Source organism: Mesoplodon bidens (genome assembly GCF_964165515.1).
Source record: "Mesoplodon bidens genome assembly, chromosome: 16".
Lineage (NCBI taxonomy): Eukaryota > Metazoa > Chordata > Mammalia > Artiodactyla > Ziphiidae > Mesoplodon > Mesoplodon bidens.
In genome coordinates this window covers 75391417-75411696 of record NC_138173.1, presented here as the reverse complement: position 1 = coordinate 75411696, position 20280 = coordinate 75391417, and the positions used below count along the sequence as shown (strand labels likewise).

The 20280-nt window shown below is 45.8% G+C and overlaps 1 protein-coding gene across 6 annotated transcripts in view; it reads left to right on the top strand.

Moving 5' to 3' along the window:
• Nucleotides 1-20280, top strand: part of PTK2 (protein tyrosine kinase 2) — a 251006-nt gene that overhangs the window by 151616 nt on the left and 79110 nt on the right. For all 6 annotated transcript variants that reach the window (XM_081258095.1, XM_081258093.1, XM_081258091.1 and 3 more), the window contains 2 exons: nucleotides 3618-3648; nucleotides 7370-7422. In XM_081258095.1, coding sequence (XP_081114221.1) covers nucleotides 3618-3648; nucleotides 7370-7422 — 84 coding nt within the window. The remainder of the gene's footprint in view (nucleotides 1-3617; nucleotides 3649-7369; nucleotides 7423-20280) is intronic.

Here is a 20280-nt window from a genome sequence, read left to right as displayed (position 1 = left end):
GAAATACGTGGACAAGAGCACATGTGCATTTTTTAGTTTAGTTTTTTTTTAAATTTCAAATAAATGTGAAACATGTTTCCACAACTCTAATGCACCATTTTCCTGGCATGTACTTTAAGTAACGATCATGTACGTACCCATCTGTCCTCTCTAGACTATAAACTGCTTAATGGTAAGGAGCACGTACACGTTTGCGAGTGTTAACAGTTAGAGTGACGTGCAAGTTCTATACCTGAGGTCTCACGTGCCCAGATGCACTTTGTTAGCTCTGTGATCCACCATAATTGCTTTGAATTTAAGAAGTGCTTTTAAAGGTGGTATCATTGGGGCAGAAAAGTAAGAGTCACAAGTCCGATGCCCTGAACCAGGTTCCAGCAGAGTCACTGTGTGACCTTGGCCCTTATCGTGGGGCGTCATCTGACCTTGCCTTTACTTGCAAGAAAGCTCAGTAGCAATTTTTCAATCTTAGTAAAATTCAATCTTAGTAAAATTCTCCTCAGAGGAAAGAATTGTGCGAATCAGGGTCATAATTTCATCGTTCTCAAGGAAGGTTTCTGTACGGAGGATGATGCTAAATACTGCACATTGTGAGGGTGGGGCTGCTCCTGAGCCTGACACAAAACCCAGAAGACACGGAGAGCAAATCCGTAGAGTTCATCAGTACACAAGTATGAAAGTGCTTCTATTAGTAAAAGAAATGCTTTTTAAAGCCGTGACATAGAAGGGGAATCATCTGTAATACATACAATAAAGAATTAAAATCCCTTATTCTTCAAGTGTTCTTCTAGCTCATTGAATAAGAGGGTAAAAATGGGCACCTATAGAAGAAAGGACATACACTGTCCGGTAAGCTTATGGACACAGACAGTGACAGATAGCATTCTGTGTCTGTTAACCTGCTGTTAGATGGGTGGAAAGACCGTGATACCCATTCTTGGTGGGGCTGTTGCGAGGTGCCCTCCACACTCCACTGTGTCGGCGTGAGTTGGGACAGTGCTTTCGGTGGCTCCTGGCACTGCCGGCCCCTCCTGGAAACAGCCCCACAGGACCACTGATGCAGCGCCCCTGCTGCACTGTCTTCGGTAGCACAAAATGTGGAACGACCCCGGTGTCTACGGGGGTGGAGCTAGTAGCTAATAAATAAGGGAGTGTGAGATGCCATGCAGCTGTTTGAAAAGACGAGCTGGCCCTATTTCCGTGCTGAAGCCTACATGCACGTGTGTGTGTATAGCCAAACCTGTGTGTGTTTATAAGCATACAAGGAGTCTGGTAGTCTGGAAAGTTAAGTGTGGACAATGAATACCCCTAAGGAAGGTGGAATTGTATGTGAAGGCGGGGTGGGGGGGGCTTCAACTTGTCTACTTTTTTTTGTCTACATTATAGACCTTTATGATTTAAATTTGTTACAGTGAATCTGTATTGATTATTTAGTTAAAAACAAATAAAAACTTTTATTTAAAAATTAAAAGCCTCAGTTCTAAAAATGAAAATAAAAATGTGGGTTAATACAGAGATGCATCCTTAATCCTAAGGAATTTATGCTGAGAAATAAGAGACCACATGAATGCCATGAGAAAGCATATGTTACTCATTCAACTTATAAATTTAAAACAGTGTCAAAAGTTAGCTCCTAGAATTGGGCATTTCAGTTGGTGAGCGCGTAGGGATTTTTATAACGCTGCTGCTTACAGCGTCTGTTGCCGTTTCTCTCAATATTCTGCTACGTTCTTGTTTCCTGAAAATTGACTCTCTTACGCTCCTTCAGTTGTTAATCGCCTCATTTTCAGCCTTCTTCCTACTCCTGCCCAGCTTCTTTTTTTTTTTTTTTGCGGTTCGCGGGCCTCTCACAGCTGTGACCTCTCCCCTTGCGGAGCGCAGGCTCAGCGGCCACGGCTCACGGGCCCAGCCGCTCCGTGGCATGTGGGATCTTCCCGGACCGGGGCACGAACCCGTGTCCCCTGCATCGGCAGGTGGACTCTCAACCCCTGCGCCACCAGGGAAGCCCGATCTGGAACCCAGCTTCTTATAAAGTCTGTATTAACCAGATATTTCATTATCTGGTTCCTTTTTCTCTCCAAGGAGGTAGAAATTTCAACAGAGAGAGTAAAACAGCTAGAAATCACACTGACATGTCATTTGAAAGCCCATATGATTAACTGACAGTGTCGAGTGCGGGTAAGGTGGTGGTGGTAGCACCCATGGGGTAATAAACTAATGATAGGATTTTCCAGTTTTTCTGAGTTTGGTCTTCATGGTATAACGTGGTTATTTTGCTTAAAATTTGGATGTCAGAAAGTCATAGGAAATTTGGATGAAGTTTCTGTAGTGTATTGGGTATTATGCAGTGGCTGTGAGTGCCGGGTCCTCTGCTGGGCAGGGGGGGCCTGTGGGCGGGTCAAGTCTGACCTTCTAAGTCGTCTGATTCATGGGAAGCGCTCTGCTAATGCAGCAGAAGCACAGGAAGGCCATCCAGAGCCACTTGGGGTGTTCCAGGAAGGGCTCCTTTGAGGAGGTTGAGCTTGAATTGAGCTTTGAAAGATTGAGGGATGATGCTTCCACCAGAAGGAAGAGAATCTTTCAAGAGATGGACTGTGTGAAGGCATCATGCTGTGCTCAGGGCCATACGGCCTGCACTCACAGGGGACCGGCCTGCACTCACAGGGGACCAGGGGATAGGAGGAGGGACGGGAGACCTGGACAAGGGGAACCCGTGGCCTGGGGAGCGAGGGGACTGGTGGGATGGATTTACCACCAGATTCATCCGGATAAAAGAGATGAAACCAGGGGGCTCCGTGCTTCCTGGTTCACTGATGAAGGGGAGGGAGCACGTCTCCCCGGCCACGGAGCAGAGTCCTGAGCTTGCCTGTGATGCGCTGGCCAGAGCCCAGCCGTGGCGGGGGAGTCTGCCACCGTCGCGGGGGCCTCAGCACCTCCCGAGTCGAGTCCACAGGACACTGCAGGCCCCGCCTCTGAGGCTGCTGGGCCCCTTGGCTGCTCCCGTTCCTCCAGGAACACAACCTGTGGGTTTGTTTCCTTTGGATTTCTGTGTGTCCTGTACAGGTTTGTTTGTTTGTTTTTAAAGAAGGTGTTGGGGGTAGAAGTTTATTAATTAATTTATTTATTTTTGCTGTGTTGGGTCTTCGTTTCTATGCGCGGGCTTTCTCTAGTTGTGGCAAACGGGGGCCACTCTTCATCGTGGTGCGCGGGCCTCTCACTATCGTGGCCTCTCTTGTTGCGGAGCACAGTCCTGCACGGGTTTTGATGTTGCTGCAGGACGTTCAGTCTTTGGTAAAGAATGTTGGCTTTGATTATGAGAAATTCTTCATCTTCTAGAGTCTCCTGGGAAGAATATCTTTCATCAGTTTATCCCTTAGCATTTGATTTTGATTGGCAATACCTTTTATACAGTCTGCACCCGCAGGCAGTGTATATTTGTCATAAATACTGAAAATAAAGCCATGGAAACCTAAGACAGATAGGCAGTATACCAACTTCGTTTTAAAGGGTTATTGCTAAAATTCTGAAATAAGACTCGTCTTCTTTCTCTGATTTCTATACATAATCTTTTCAAAAGGAATAGAAGGAATCTCATCTCTCTCTTTCTGTTTTTTCCCCAGAAGGTGAACGGGCTTTGCCATCGATACCAAAGTAAGTACTGCTTTGTGTGTCTTGTTATTCCTGTGCATTAGAAACTGGGAGGAAATCACTATGCTTTATTATCCATTTGCCTGAGTAATCAAATTTCTACGTATATGATTAGGAAACTAGAAAACAAATGTTTCCAGAAAGAAATCAAATCAACTGTAAATCATGTACTTAGGTTTAACCCAAAGTGTACAATGAATTTTCCCTTTAAGTTCAGCAGGGAAGGGAGCTCAAGAATAGTAGTGATCGTGTGAGGGAGGTCTGTTGTCAAACAGTCACTTTATCGTCAGTGACAATGTTTATAAGAATTGAAAATAGACACCATTCTGGCTATTTTACAAGTGAGAAAATTAAAGATATGTAATTTATGTTAATTTTTAAATTTGTTTATGTCATGAATTTCATAGTAGATGCTTCAATCTGTACAAGTAAAAGAATGCCAAAACTTCTCTGTTCTCAGCCATTGTGCTAGGAACTGGGGACCAAATGAAAGTTACAATCTAGACATTCAGATATACAGGTAAATAAACAATGATAGCTGTGTGCTGAGCACTCAGAGAGAGCTTTGAAGAGAATCCCAAGGCACCTGCAGAGAATACAGCACCTGAGAGGCCACTGCATAGAGGGGTAAAGAGGGTGGAACCTGGGCATCACCTCTGTTCTGTCTCTCTCCTCCATCACCAGTCTACCGCCAGTTCCTTCCTTTCTGCTTCCTAACTACCAGCTCCATCCACTTCACATTCCCACCATCCCTGCCCGGTTTTTAGCTGTCATCACCTGTCTGGGCTCCTCCGGTAGACTCCTGTGTCGAGGTCCCCGAGACTACCCCATTCAGGGATTCTCTAGAAAGAACGCCCAGGACTCAGCACGTAATCATGCTCTCAGCTGTGATGTATGGCTGCCAGGGAACACAAAGCACAATTGGCCAGGCAGAGAGCAATGGCATGAAGTCCCGAGGGAGCCAGGGGCGGGCAGGCTCCCAAGAGCCCTCTCTCATGGACTCAGGTAGGGCACACCTGATCCTCGGGAATGAGTTGTGATGACGTGGAGTGTTGTCTACCAGGGAAGCTAGTTAGAGACTCGGTGCCCCGGCTTTTATGGGGGCCTGGTCGTGTATGCACACTTTGCTTGTCGTGCACCCAAATTCCAGACTCCCAGAAGGAAGGCAAGAGTTCAGCACGAACCATATTATTTGTACAAACAGTCTAAGGACAGTGAACCACACTTACTAGTTAGGGGTTGGTGGGAACCCTCCTAAACACCAGCCAAGGGCCCACCTCAGAGGATAGCAGTCTCAGGTCTTCTGGGTTCCCATGTTTCTGCACACCTCCTACCCATCTTTGCCTGTCCCATTTTGCCTACCGTCCCATCCATTCTCTACAACAGCAGAAGGGACCTTTCCTCTTGAACCCCTCGCGTGACTGCTGCTGCTCTTAGATTCAGGCCCGCATCCTTCAGCCAGCCGGCAGGAAGCTGCACGACGGTCCCTGCCAGCTCCTGCAGCCTCCCCTCCCGTTCCTCATGCTCACTCTTCAGTCACATTGAACTGCCTTCAGTTCCTGGACACCGTCCTTCCTTCCCTCCAGCCTTGTCCTCAGCAGGGCCCTGCTCAAGTCTTATCCTGCATCCCTGCCTCTGGAAACCTCCCACCACCCCAGTCCCAGGAGCAGCCCTGTGTGTTTTCCTATAACTTATCTCACATTAAACAGTTACCTCCCTGCTGCTCACACCCTGTGGCCTTGTTGACGGCCAGGGTCATGTGACATGGTAGACCTGACACTGGGCAGTATCTGGCACACAGTAGGTACACAGTAGCTGGGCAGGCGAGTGGAGGGATGGGCGAGACCAGCTTTCTCTTAGCTTTTAGGCCTTGTGTTTCACAAACTCAACAATATTTAATAGATATTTATTAATGTCCCACATCAAGCAAGGAACTAATGCTCATAGTATCTTCAGTTGTGGAAAGTCTTTAAGAGATGACTTTGAGGATTAAAACACACTGGAATCATAAACACTGATAAAAAAGTGAGGAAGAAGGGAGTAGGTTAGAAGTGCTAACAAATCCTAGAAAAACTGAACAAATAAAGCAAACTTTAAAAGAGCAGAATTTCCACAAATCATAGAGCCGCAGACCTGTTATTGCCACTGATCAGAGAAGTGCAGATATCCCTGCAGTTGTAAGTTGGTTTGAAGTAGCATCCCAACCCGCAGCAAAGGAAGACCCCGGTGTCCTATCAACAGGATACAGAGGCAGATGATGTAACCTGCTTATTATGAATGTGTGCACCTGTGACCTCCTGATAAATGTAGTTTGGAGATGGTGACAATAAGTCGTGGAGCTGCAATAGAAGAGGAACTGGTGATTTGTTAGAAAACAACTTTGGTTAAACTTTTATAACAAAGATACCGTTTCACATATTTAGAGAATTCCATAAAAGGAACTCAGGGCTATGGCTTTGTGCTGTAACCCTTAATTATAGAGGTTATGCAGTTGCATTGAATATTTCTAGTGCTCAATGGGGATATACTATTTTAAGCTCCCGTATTACCTAATATAAATTCTATATACTAGGAAAAATTCTTATTTAGTACTTCTAGAGTAAAGGCTTATGTAGCAGGAAAAGGTTTTCTTTTATAAGAAGAGCAAAGTAACTTTAACATCTAAAGACTATAGGGTTCTGGGCTTCCCTGGTGGCGCAGTGGTTAAGAATCCGCCTGCCAATGCAGGGGACACGGGTTTGATCCCTGGTCCGGGAAGATCCCACATGCCACGGAACACCTAAGCCCATGTGCCACAACTATTGAGCCTGCGCTCTAGAGCCCATGAGCCACAACTACTGAGCCCACGTGCTGCAACTACTGAAGCCCGCACACCTAGAGCCCGTGCTCCACAATAAAAGAAGCCACCACAATGAGAAGCCTGTGCACCACAACAAAGAGTAGCCCCTGCTCACCGTAACTGGAGAAAGCCGTGCACAGCAACGAAGAACCAATGCAGCAAAAAATAAATTAATTAATAAATTGATTTTAAAATAAATAAATAAAAGAAATGCAACAAAAATATTTTAAAAAATAAATAAAGACTATAGGGTTCCTTTTTTCTCTGTTTTATACTTTTCCAAAAATTTTAAACTGAACTATACTTGGATTTTTTTTAAATGTCACTGAAACCTTTGGCCAAAATGTTATTTTATGTGGGTGTGTATGTAAAACACTAACGTTGTCGAGCCATTTCATGAAACAACCGGATGCGTTAAGCTTACCTTGTTTCAGTCTGTAAATAATAACAATATATGTCCATGTGCTGCCTGCTCTTGGACGTGCTCAAAATTGAAACAGGGCCAGTCGTGTAACAGTGTTTCACATTCGCATCTCAGTCCCAGGCATCGTTCCCTCTGTGGTATAACTTCGGCCACTCCCTTGCAGTGCAGCATCTAAATTAAAGTTAATCTAAGCCACGTACACCACATTCAGTGGTGTTATAGTTCAGCGTTCCTTCACTTCTCTGTCTTAATTTCTGGTCTTTAAAACATTAAAGCAGTCTGGTGACTTTAAGGGACTCAGGTGGTAGAATCCAGTATTATACAAAATCACCCCTCTAGACTGTGCAGTCTCCCTGGGAAATGGCACAGTCGTCCTGATTCTGGGCAGCTCACAGTTTGAATGAATGCTGGCGGTGTGGTCTGAAGAGCATGGCACTCACGGCTTTGCACCTCTGTTCCAGGCTGGCCAACAGCGAGAAGCAGGGCGTTCGGACCCACGCCGTCTCCGTGTCAGGTAAGAGGCCACACAGGCGTCAGGCAGAGGGGCCCACCGCGGTGGTAGGAAATCGCCGTGTGTTAGACGTCTGCTCATTTTTATGAGGATTACTTCTTTCTAGAGTAGCTTACAAAAATTAAACATTAAAATTATTAATAATTTTTAAATTTGCATAATTTTACCATCATGAAATAGGTTTAAATATAGCTCACTGATTTTTTTAAATATGAGACATACGTGTATAATACTAGATTACTCACAGGATTGTATAGAATTCCAAGTTAATTATATTTAGAGTGAAAATTTTTACTTTTGAAACTGCCATTATAACTTATCTTTGTAATGCAGCAGAAATTAACATAATATACTTTGTATATTTATTATTTTTTGAAGTTCAGGAAATGTGAAACATTTTAAAACAGCTTTTGTCTTTCACAATTAACATAAAACGGTGTTTGAATATTGCTTTTTTAAAAATATAGTTAAGATGTTGACATAAGCATTATCTTAACTATTTGCTGGTGTGATGAGCGTGGTATGCTTTCCTTGATATGTTTTCAAAATACATGTGCCTTTTTTCCTATTTAAAAATGTGGAAGATAGAGGAAAGGTGGGGGAAAAGCAAAAAGCATCTTCTATGGACCCAGGTTTGGTATCTTAAAATATTGATACATATACTATACGTATATATTTATACATGTATGCGTATACATGTATATCCGTACACACACATATATGTTCTTATGTATGTCACATTTCTAAAATACAGCTTCCTAAAACTCTAGTATCTGACAATCTTAGAAGAAACCTAATTCCTGTTAGTTTAATTTACCTTGAGTTAATTTTTACCTAAAATTTAGTTTTGTGCTTTTGCCTCGTTGATGACTGAATTATTTTCTAGTGTTCTGGTGTACAAATAGAGTTGCTTATTTTTTTTTATTGTCCACAAACTTCCCACAGCCCCCTTCTCAAGAAATGTCTGTGCTCGTATCCATATGCTTAGCAAAGATGCTCCAGTGATGAATCGCGTGGGGCCGGTGTGTGTGGGCCGGAGCGCTGCGGCTCAGGAAACTGACCCCTTCCTGATGGGGGAGAGGGGTGTTAAGGGCTGGAGCTGGTACTGCTGGGCAGTGCCAGACGCCCGGCGGGCTGCAGGGTGGCCGGCACGCACACCACCTCCACTGGGCTCTCCGAACCCCCGCGGTGACGCGGAGCCGCTAAGCGCGCTCATCTCCTGTCTGGCAGGGCAGGAGGCTGAGCAGACGGAGAGCAGGCCCTCCGGCGGGGCGAGAAGGGCTGCCACGTGCCAGAGCGGCGAGGTGGTAAAGGACCCCGTCAGTCGCTGGGCATCAAAGGATGTTCTGTGGCGTGTTCCGTAGGAGAGGTCAGGTTGAGCCAGCTTTGAGCAATTCGTGAGCGCTCTGGCCCTCTCCTTGCCAGACTGGAAGCAGGCTTGGCAGTGAGGCCCAGGAGGCACTGGTGGCTGTCACCACTGTGGCTGCCGCACGCGTGCTTCACAGCTGCTCGCGTGGTGCGGAGCTGACACGCCCTGTTGGGCTCATCATGACTCCGGCTAGTGATGAAACACAGCAGGCCTCACAGAAGCTTCAGGTCTTGTTCCTTCCATTTCCCGGCGTCCTCGGAGGAGGTTTTTCACAGCTGCTCCTCCCAGCGCCTGCCGGTTCCACCTCTCCCCGCCAACGCCTCCTTTCTGAGTCCGCCTTCCTCGCTTCTCCCTGGTTATCCCCTGACTAGAAGTTCACGCTTGTGCCCCTTCTCTACAGTAGCTGCCTGATGGCTACCACCTTTACTGAATTTAAATAGGCACTTCCCTGGGCAGGAACTCTCAGGAATGACTCACAGTCCATCAGACGAAGTTTCGACTCCTCAGCTCAGCCCCCAGAGGCCTCCGGTGGTCTGTGCACCACCTGCCTTGCCAGCCCTCCCCCCACATTGCTCTTCAGCCAAACAAAGTCGGGCGTCCAGCCCTCCGCCCCGCCTCCTTCTCTCTGTCGTTCTGCTTGAGCTGTTCCACTGTCCGGCATGTCCCTTCCACTGTCACTTGTCAAGGTCTTTTGTTCTTTAGTCAGTGATGCCGTTTCACACGTGACCACCGCTTTGGTGGTTCACCGAGAGAGGCCAGGAAGAACTCTCAGCGTCTTGTGGATATTCAGTGACCGGCCTGACTTCTTACGTTCCTGTGATCCTTCATCAGCCCGCCCGTGGCTTGCTCCCTGTTGTGGAAGTGGACTCACAGTGTGCTTTATTTGTGTCCTCCACAAAGACTAGACAATAACATCTCACCAGCCTGGCCAGCCAGGAGCTGTGCCTTGCACGTCGCCCATAAGTTATTAAGTTGACACCAAGAAAGCCGGTACTGTTGCTATAAACCCCGGGGTTCTTCCTTACCTAGCAGCCTGGAAACCCGGCACCACGTGGTTGTGGTGCTGACACTGAGGGGAGACCAGCCACCCACCCCCCGGACCCTGCAGAGCGCCGTGTCTGCTCCCCCGCCGCAAGCTGTTCTGTCTCCAGGCTGGTGGGTGGTGGCTGAGGCGCAGTCTGTGTGCCGGCCGTGATGACTTGTTTTTCTGTCAGGGTCCATCCCGTTTGGCCCCAGCAAACCCTACAAGGTGGATACTACTCCAGTTTTACATTTCCCGTTTTACGGTAATTCCGTCAACAGATACATCTGAGTGCCTGCTGTGTGCCAGGCACTGTTCCGGATGCTGGGGTACAATAGTGAACAAAGCCAGGCCCTCCCCTTGTGGAGCTCACATTCTGTGGGGGAGATAGTTGGACGCTGAGTTAAAATAAAGCAGGCAAATGGAGAGCAAGGGGTGGGACTGTTTAAAGTTGGGGTCAAGAGGAGTCTCTGAGCAGGTGACTGAACGCACACATTGCGCGACAGCAAGCACTGAAGCAAGGACTTGGCAGACCCAGCACCAGCCAGAGTGGCAGAGAGCAGGGCAGGCGAGGTCACACACAGCTAAGAGGTGACGGGTCTCTATTAGGTTCTCAGTGTGCTGTGCACAGCGTTAGGTGTTATATCATCCCTACGACGATCTCACGAGGTCTTTGTCGTCTCCCGATTTCACAGATAGGAGGAAAGAAATTGAGAGAGGTGAACACACTTGTTCAGTGTCACACAACTTGAAAATGATGGAGCTAGGATTGAACTCAGGTCATTATTGTCCTCTAGGCTATATTGCCTTTCAATAACAATTTAAGGAAGATTACCCCAGCTACAGATGAAGAATCACATCGGAAGATGGAGAAAGTGGGACTTGTCTGATTCCCCTATTTACATTCATAACTGAAAAGTTCTTACCTGATCTTCAAGGCTGGCTTCAGATGCCGCCACCTCCTAGAAGCCTTCCCTGGCTACTCCAGGACTCTTCTTCCTCAGAGTTCTCTAGCCCACCATATGTCTCACTATTGTGGATAGTCTTTAAATAGATGTAATGATTTTAGAAACCTTCTTGTCCACTAGACCCTGACCCCATCATAGGCAAAGACGTGTTTTATTTGTCGTTTATTGTCTGGGACATAGTGCTTAGTGATCGTCTTTAAATGAATCCGATGCCCGAGCAAGGTGCCGAGAGGTGCTGGGACTTGGAGGAATGCACTCCACGCGTGGAAACAGGAGGAGGAAAGGCAGGGACCCCCCCCAGAGCGAGCAGTGACCTTGAGAGTTGCTGGACTCTCAGACACTTGCTGTGAGCTGGTCACTGTGAACTGTTCTGGACGCACTCCTAGGTGGTTTTGGGTAAGGGGAATGGAGGCCAGCAAGCAGGAAGAATGGGGGTCTAGATGCCTTCAGACAGTTCTCAGCTTGTGATGACGGGGTACCAGCCCCTCCTTCCAATCTCATTGTATGAGGAAATGTAGTTATCAGATCATCTCCAGTAGGGGCACAGTTACAGTTGATGTTGAATACATGCAGAGTTTCTCTCTGAAATCTAGACAAAGTTTCTCTATAAAAATAAGTATAAGGTTAACAGATTTACAAAAATATCTAGCAGAATAGTGCATTTCCTTGGGCACATTTCTCTGAGGGCCTAGAGTAATTTTTTTTAGCCTAAGTGTAAGTTTTTAGGAAACGTGTAAGCACACGTTCTGGAGCTCAGTTAGAACTATAGTGGAGAGGCCGTTGCTTGTACTACAGACAAAGGGTCTGTAAGTGGTCAGAGAGAGGGGTGTCAGGATCGGGGCGGGCGGGGGGAGGAGTGCTTGAGCCACGTTCGTGTGGGTGAAGATACCCCAGGAACATAGGTATTTCCGAGGAAAATCAATGAATAAAGCTGAATTTTAAATATTTCAAAGGTATAAACTTTGGTTTTTGTGTTTCAGGGTTCTGTTTTGTTTTCTAATAACCAGGCCCTTAATCAAGCAGTAGGACCTTAAGTGTAACAGAAATACAGGTAACGCATGATGGCCACTGCACTATGCACGTGGCTCTTGTCACAAATCTGGGTTGTAGTCATGGGATGGAGATCAGAAGGTGATTTTCTCTCTTGTGTGTCTGTCATGACAACCAATGCAATGACCTCTTTCGTTTGTTAGAAATGTTTGGTTGGATTGCGTCTGCTGAGCCCTTGGTTGATGATCAAATGCACCACTTTGTGATGATACTTTTACAGTATTTATTATAAATTTAAAAAAATTGTTTTTTACTCTATAACAGATTCTTCTGGTTTAGTTAATCATGCGACATCATTCCAGTTATTTAAGATTACCTTTAGGTTTCTCACGTTAGTGACTAAAAATTGTTCTAAATGAAAATAAACTTGGCAAAATAAATGTTACTTGCGTTAAGCTGCTTCATTACAAATTCTAAAGCAGGTACTTTAATTTTTTTTTGAGATTGAAGTTTCGTGTTTTATTTGTTGAAAAGAAAGGAGTCATGTCAGCTAATCAGCTTCAACATACATAAATGCAATTCCCAAGCCTCTGAGTGCAGGGTTTAAAGAAGAGATGACAAGACCAACTCATTCACAAGTACTGAGGGAGGCTCCCTGAATGTCTGGGTAAAGTCGGGTTCTACTGAATACAGGCTGACCACCCAAGTGGCCCCACTGTGGGGGCGTACCGACCCATTTAGGATGGGTCCAATAGACTGATTTTGGAATATTTTACTCTAAGAGGATAGTTTAATTGCATTTATTTAAACATTCTGTTTGTACAGTGAAAATGGGAAGTGACTCTTTCTAGGGAAAACTGTGCATTTCTATTATCAAGCAGTTACTTTATATATGCAAAAGTAGTTTGTAAACTGTAAAGTAACGTAAAATATAAAGTGGTATATGTAGAGTCCATAATAATTATTTGCATTTTTCCCCCTTTTTTTCTCACAGTCTCTGAAACACTAGGTCTCGTTCACAGCTCTGCCACTGCTTTGTAAATATAAGTACTGACAGTTATTTACAAGTGAATGAGGCTCAGAGATTATGCCAGGCACGCTCCCAAGCACTGTCTTGTTTGAGCCTCGGGACAGTCTTCCTCGTGTTTCCACTTTACAGACGGGCTGAGGTGACGAGGCCTGGCTCACATAGCCTCAGTGGCCGAGAGCCTGACGGAAACCCAGACCTGGGCTCCAGACCCGTCGCCTTTCCCTTAGACCACGCTGAGTCATTGGACAGCTTGAGATGTTTGTGTGTACAAGGGAGGAGTAGTTTTGGAAGAGTCTGAGTCTGATTTCAGGGTAGTTTTTCTCCCATTTATCAGGAATAGCATAGTCCTGACTCATTTCTGACTGTTCTGTTGGAATCCAAAAGTCTGCCCTGTATTGAAGTTCGAAAGAGTTTTTTTTGTCTGGTTTACATCCTAGTTTCACTTTTGATAACACTGATTTAGAAGGTAGTCTCTGTGTGTGCTGAAAGCTTGATTTAAACGAAAGCTTTTAGGGATTTTTTTTAAGTGCCCTAATAGAGTATTGTCGCCTAGTACATGTGAAGTTAATTTTTGTAAATTATATGCTTTATGAAATGATTTAATCACATTAATGCTACTGGTGATTTTTACGTGCACCGAGTCTTACGTATTGGGGGTTGGACATGTTCATAGTACCTGGCTTACTGGAAATTCTTTTAATTCCAACAGCCACGACTAGACTAGCGTTCTGTAGTCAGTCTGGCGTTAGGAGAGACGTTCAGCTGTCTCTGACCGGGTAGGGGCAGGGCGGTTGATCGTGTTGCCCGTGAACAAGGAAGTGATCATGAAAATACACCATCACCACCACCCCACCACCGCGCCCGCTGTGCTGCTTCCTTCATCCTAGTCCCCCTTCTCGCACCGTTGTCACAGCGTCTGAACTCTCTTTGCCTCTTTGGAGATTTGAGGACGCTCCTTGCTGATGTCCCTCACCTCTGGCTTCTAAGGGAGTTGAGAAGAATACACTGGAGTCACATGGGTGCTGAAGCATCTACGTCATGTGTTGTAGAATGACACCCAAGAAGGACCCGGAGCCGGATGGCTTCCTGTTCCTCACCCTGGAATTGGACTGAACCTCTCAGCTGCAGGCCTGGAGAGAGGCAGACACTTGCAGGACCCCCAGGGGGGAGTAGCCTGAGACACTTTCAGGTGAAAAAGAGCCCGAGTGAGATCGGAGCAGTCATGAGCACAACAGAAATTTAAAGAGGATATTTACTACTGGAAACTCTTTCCAGGCCACATGGGTCCGTCCTCTTAGTCCTGTGGACTTGGCGTCCAGACTAGAGTGTGACCACCCCCTCCTAACAGCCTCCGCATAGCAAGGGACAGCACGCTGCTGCCCTCACGAGAGCACTTTGAGCCAGAAGGGTGCATTTTTGTCTGTATGAAAGTGTGCTTCGCGATGGCCAGTGCCTGGGTTTATTTAGCTGATGAACCGTCTTCATCCTCTTGCTAAACTTATTAACACATTAATAAATAAACTTTAATGATCTTCTTAAAATTTATTACTACAAGAAGCCCTAGTATCATCTTGTTAGACATAAAAACACATATTGCTAACATCCAAAGACCCAGGGTTTTTTTTTTCCCCCTTCACAGAGAAAAATTTTAAAGGAAGGCTTGAAACTTTTAAAATATAAATTCTGGGGCCTCCCTGGTGGCGCAGTGGTTGAGAGTCCGCCTGCGGATGCAGGGGATACGGGTTCGTGCCCCGGTCTGGGAGGATCCCATATGCAGCGGAGCGGCTGGGCCCGTGAGCCATGGCCGCTGGGCCTGCGCATCCGGAGCCTGTGCTCCGCAACGGGAGAGGCCACAACAGTGAGAGGCCCGCATACCGCAAAAAGAAAAAAAATAAAAAAATAAAATAAATAAATAAATAAAATATAAATTCTGGAATTTGACCTCACGGGTTTCTAGTAGCATGTCATGGCTGCATCATATTGTGGAATTTGTTAAAATCAAACTGCATGAGTCAAGATAAAATGCATTTGATATTTTTACAAGCAAGAGGCCATGTGAATGGGTGGATATCGTCATGCTTTTGAATTCTTAGCTTTTTAACTCTTCGTCATGGGAAGCTCCAGACGCACACAGAAGCGGAGAGAGTAGATTGGGTAGCGATCCTCCAGGCTCGTCACCCAGGTTCAGCAGCTGAAAACCAGCCACACCTCACCTCTGTCCCCAGCCACACAGACACACACTCCCCACAGACGGTCTCAAGTGCCTCAAAGGCATATTCCTCTGTAAACATTTCTAAAAGATACAGACTTTTTAAAAACAACATTACAACACTGTAAGAACTTTCACAGTAGTTCCTTAATACCAGCTGTCGGTCAGTGCTCGGACTCCCTGGTTAAGGCGTTTTCACACTTGGTGTCCTCCAGTCTGGGGTCAGACAAGCAGGGCTGGGTGAACTTGGCTGCGTCTCCTGTCTCCTCCTGTCTCTGTGCGCTGCCGCCCCCGTTCTTTTTTTCTTGATCGCAGTTGATCTGTTGAGGGAAATCGCGTCCTGTACGCTGTGCCCCACGCTCTGGGTCTGGCCACGTGCCACTCCGTGATGCTGTGCTGAGCGGGTCGCCCTCCAGCCCCTGTATTCCTGACTTACCTACAGGCTGGTCGTTAGGATTGAGAGGAGTTTGGTCGGATTCGGACTCAAAGATTTTGTGTTTACGAGGCCATGTGTAGGTGCTGTGTGACATCTGGCTGCTGCCTCTGTGACGTTATGCCGGTCCGTAGGTTCAGAGAGTCTGTGTTTCACCTCGTGGCTCGGGCAGCTACTGATGTTTGTGCAGGAATTTCATTCGGGGCCACAACATGGCCACGGGTGCATTCATGTCATCTTCGTTTATTTCACTGTTATACTTCTTTTTTTTTTTTTTTTTTTTTTTGGCTGTGTTGGGTCTTCGTTGCTGCGCACAGGCTTTCTCTTGTGGCGAGCGGGGGCTACTCTTCGTTGCGGTGCGCGGGCTTCTCATTGCGGTGGCTTCTCTTGTTGCGGAGCACGGGCTCTAGGCGCGCGGGCTTCCGTAGTTGTGGCTTGTGGGCTCAGTAGTTGTGGCTTGCAGGCTCCAGAGCACAGGCCCAGTAGTTGTGGCGCATGGGCTTAGTTGCTCCGTGGCATGTGGGATCTTCCCAGACCAGGGCTCGAGCCCGTGTCCCCTGCATTGCCGGGTGGATTCTTCACCACTGCGCCACCAGGGAAGCCCCGCTGTTACACTTCTAAAGACAGCCTTTGTTCATCAGCTGTTCAGTTGCCCTGAGAAATGGGTGACTGAGAAGTACGTTTGCTGTGCCCTCCCCCTCCCTCTATCCCCTCCGTACCTCCCTGCTGCTCCTTGGCCAGTGCCCCAGGCTCACCTCTGCTCTGGAAAGCTTTTAGCAAACGACTCCTTCCATATTTAGAGGTGCAGCCCCACAAGAAAGCACTCCTGTCCTGCGTCTGCTCTGAGTTTTTTCTCCATGGCACTTACATGTTGATGTACCACACGGTTTACTCACTTAATCATCTTTCCCCAACCCAGAACGTAAGCTCAACAAGGGAAGAATGGGGGGGCCTGTTTCACTGCTGTAGCCCCAGCACGTACACAGTGTGCTGTTCGCTCATGGTAGGTGTTCACAAGCATAATTAAAGTAGTCATCTTGGATAAGATAAAGGAAGGGTCCTAACACTTTTTCTAATGGTGTGGATAATATTCTTGTTATTACTCAAAAAAAATTATGCTTATATTTTTTAAAAAGTATTTGCTTTTTAAGTTAATATGAAGAATGGTCATTACCTTAGTTTAGAAATGAGATAAAACATTGAAAGGTAGGCATAGCTTGCACTTACGGGGCGGTTGTCCTGGGCCGGGGGCCCTGGGAGTCCATGGAATCCTCTCCGCATCTCTTTACTGAGGAGGCTTCTGTTACTGCCTCGGTTTACACATAGGAAAACAGAAACGGAAGTCGGGTAACGTTCCTAATGTCATGGGGTGAGGAGTGGAGCCAGAATCTGAATCCAAAGAGAGATTTCTGTATATTTTATTTTCCCATAATTTCACACATAGAGGAGGGTCGTAAGAACAGTAAAGTGAAGTCTCATGTGTTCTTCACTCAAATTCACTATGTCTGTCGTTTGGCCCACTTGCTTTCTCCTTCCCTCTACTTTTTTTTTTTCTTTTTTAAAATTGAAGTATAGTAGATTTACAATATTTTGTTAGTTTCGGGTGTAAAACAAAGTGATTCAGGGTTTTTTTTGCAGATTATTTTCCATTATAGGTTATTACAAAATAGCGAGTATAATTGCTGTGCTATACAGTAGGTCCTTGTGGCTTATCTGTTTTATATGTAGCAGTGTGTATCTGGGCATCCCGTACTCCGAACTTATCTCCCCACATCCCCCTTTGATAATCATAAGTTTGTTTTCTGTGTCTGAGTCCATTTGTTTTGTAAGTAGATTCATTTGTATTATTTTTTAGATCCCACATATAAGTGATACCATACAATATTTGTCTTTCTCTGTCTGACTTGCTTTGTGTAGTATGATAATCTCTAGGTCCATCCATGGTGCCGCAAATGGCATTATTTCATTCTTTTTTATGGCTGAGTAATATTACATTGTATATATGTACCACATCTTCTTTATCCATTTCTCTGTCGATGGACATTTAGGTTGCTTCCATGTCTTGGCTATTGTAAATAGTGCTGCTATGAACATTGGGGTGCGTGTCTCTTTTCGAATTAGAGTTTTCTCCAGATATATGCCCAGGAGTGGGATTGCTGGATCATATGGTTGTTCTGTATTTTATTCTTTTAAGGAACCTCCGTACTGTTCTCCATAGTGGCTGTATCAATTTACATTCCCACCAGCTGTGGAGGAGGGTTCCTTTTTCTCCACACCTTCCCCAGCGTTTATTATTTATAGACTTTTTGGTGATGGCCATTCTGGCCAGCGTGAGGTAATATACCTCATTGTAGTTTTGATTTGCATTTCTCTAGTAATTAGCAAAGTTGAGCATCTTTTCATGTGCCTGTTGGGCATTTGTATGTCTTCTTCTTCTTTTTTTTTTTTTTGAAACATTTGAAAGCAAGTTGCAGACATGGCATGCCCCTTTACTTATAAATGTTTCCGTGTGCATTTCCTAAGACCAAGGACATCCTCTTAGACAGTCACAGTGTCATTACCGAAACCAGGGAATTCCACTCTGATAGAATGCTCTTATCTTATCCCCAGTCCGTGTTGTTGTTTCATCTCCATGACCCCTGTAGCTGTTGCCCCTCCACCCCATCCGGAATTCCATCCCACCTGGCACAGGGCACTGTTTTCGTGTTCTTAACCAATAAAACACAGGGAGCTGCCCTCCGGAGTCATCACACAGGAAATTGAGTGTGTGCTAAGGGGGGAAGATGGAACAGTGCACATTGCTGGGATAACAGCACACCCTGTGGGAACGTGACCACGTTGTCTGTTTCAGTTCTTCTCACTTCTGTTCCTAACTGATGGCCGTAAGTTGTTGCCGTCGTCATCCTGACCCTGCTCTCCCTGGGCCCACACCTGGAATCCTTACCTTTCTTGATGGGACCTCGTGGATCTGCAGTTCATTTGTGCATGCCCACTGCATCTTTTCTGTCACATGGTGTCACCGCTGCATTTTAAAGGGTTGTACATCCTTTGTTTTGACTCTAGTTTGACTTGTGTGCTCTTGCCCTTAGCGTACTGCAGTTGTTTCTTCTCTCTTCTACTGTCCTGGGTGCTTGTTCATCCAGCAGGTGCCTCATACAGAGAGAGTTGACTTTCCAGTGAGTTTGCAGCCCATGAATGAGAGTGAATGAACAAAGGATGCTGGTAGGCGGGGGAGGGGCTTTGCAACCTATGTATTCAGATGTCCTTATGCTTTTTATGTTAAGGCAGTTTGTTGAAGGTGTACACTTAAGGTCTGTGTCTTTGCTGATGATTTGGGGGAAGGTGCTTACAAAGCTCCTCCACAAATCAGGATCTGGTAGCTTTCTGCAATGTTTTTCTTCATGGTTGACTGTTAGATGTTCACAAGAATCTCGAATTATTTATCGGTCTTTGTTGTTTGTCTCATTTCGTTTCAGTTTTGTTATTTGTAAAGGTATCTGTACCTTTACTTGGCTGGCTTTGTAAAGGTTTAGCTGGCTGACTCTCTTCATGTCTTGCTAAAAGTTTCCGTGTCTAGTGCTAATCTTTCCTAAGAGGGAAAACTGCATTTTAAAATATTAATATGTTTCTTAAAACTCAGTTATATGAAGAAATCAAGTGTGCCAGTAGTCACATAAAAGCATTGCAATTTTGTATTTGTTTTTATAGATATGCCTTAAAATATAAGTTTGCTCTTGTATTAAAATGTGTTTGTTTTTCTCTTTCCTCCTCCTGCCTCTTTATAAAGGAGTCAGTCACTGCCAACATAAAGTTAAGAAAGCTAGGCGCTTTCTCCCTTTGGTCTTCTGTTCCCACGAACCTCCTTCTGCGGGTACTGCACTCATCTTTGCACAGACTCTTATTAACCACAGCGCCCCAGGCAGCAGCCTAACCAGATGCTTGTAGATTATCCTGAGCGGGTGTGCTCGCCTCATAGAAGACTGTTTGCCTGTTTGCTGGTTTTTAAATGCATGACAGGGCGAGAAGTCGCTTCCTGGTTTCCCCTGTGGGATCTTAGTGTTTTACCAAAGGGGCCGGCAGGTACCTTTGCCTCGTGTGTTTCCTGACCTGGCATGCGATTAATGGAGAAGGATGGTCCGAGTGAGCCCCAGGGGTCTGCCTTTCCTGCCTCGGGGGCAGATACTCAGGGTGCTGCAGAGCAGAGGCCACGGTGGGGGGGGGGCGTTTTCTAGCAAAGGGAAGATTATCTGTAACAATTGGAAGAGTCATTTCTACAAACTGTATAAATGTAAGTGGAAGCTCGCCAGCAGAGCCTCAGGTGCTGTACTCCTTAAGCTTCTTTAGAGAGGCTGGAATCCTGGGGAGGCTTGCTGAGGGCTGTTCCCTGCTTATTGTGTGGGGTACACATTAATGACCCATGGTTTTCATTTCTAAGAGGATACAAATTCCTTTTGAGGAAAGTAGAGTCATTTTTTAACATTTAACTGTGAGAAGCAATCAAATCAGTTTTGCTTAATGCGGCAGAAACGCACTTAAACTGCTATTTACTTGGGGTAATGTGTGGACCGCTTAAAACTTGCATTAATGCCCTTAAGTAAACATGCTAACTCCTATGATCTTTCTTTTATCTTTTGAATTAGACTGGGGGGGGTAATTTTTGTGTTTTCCTTACACTTTGATTTGCTTGTCATTTTAATAGCGTTTTCCCTCTCTCCCCCCTCCCCTCCCCTCCCCCCTCCCCTCTCTCTCTCCTCCCCCTTTCTTTGCATGCCACCCGGATCTGCAGATGAAATTAGTGGGGACGGTAATATTTATTTTCATGTTTGTGTTACTAATATAAT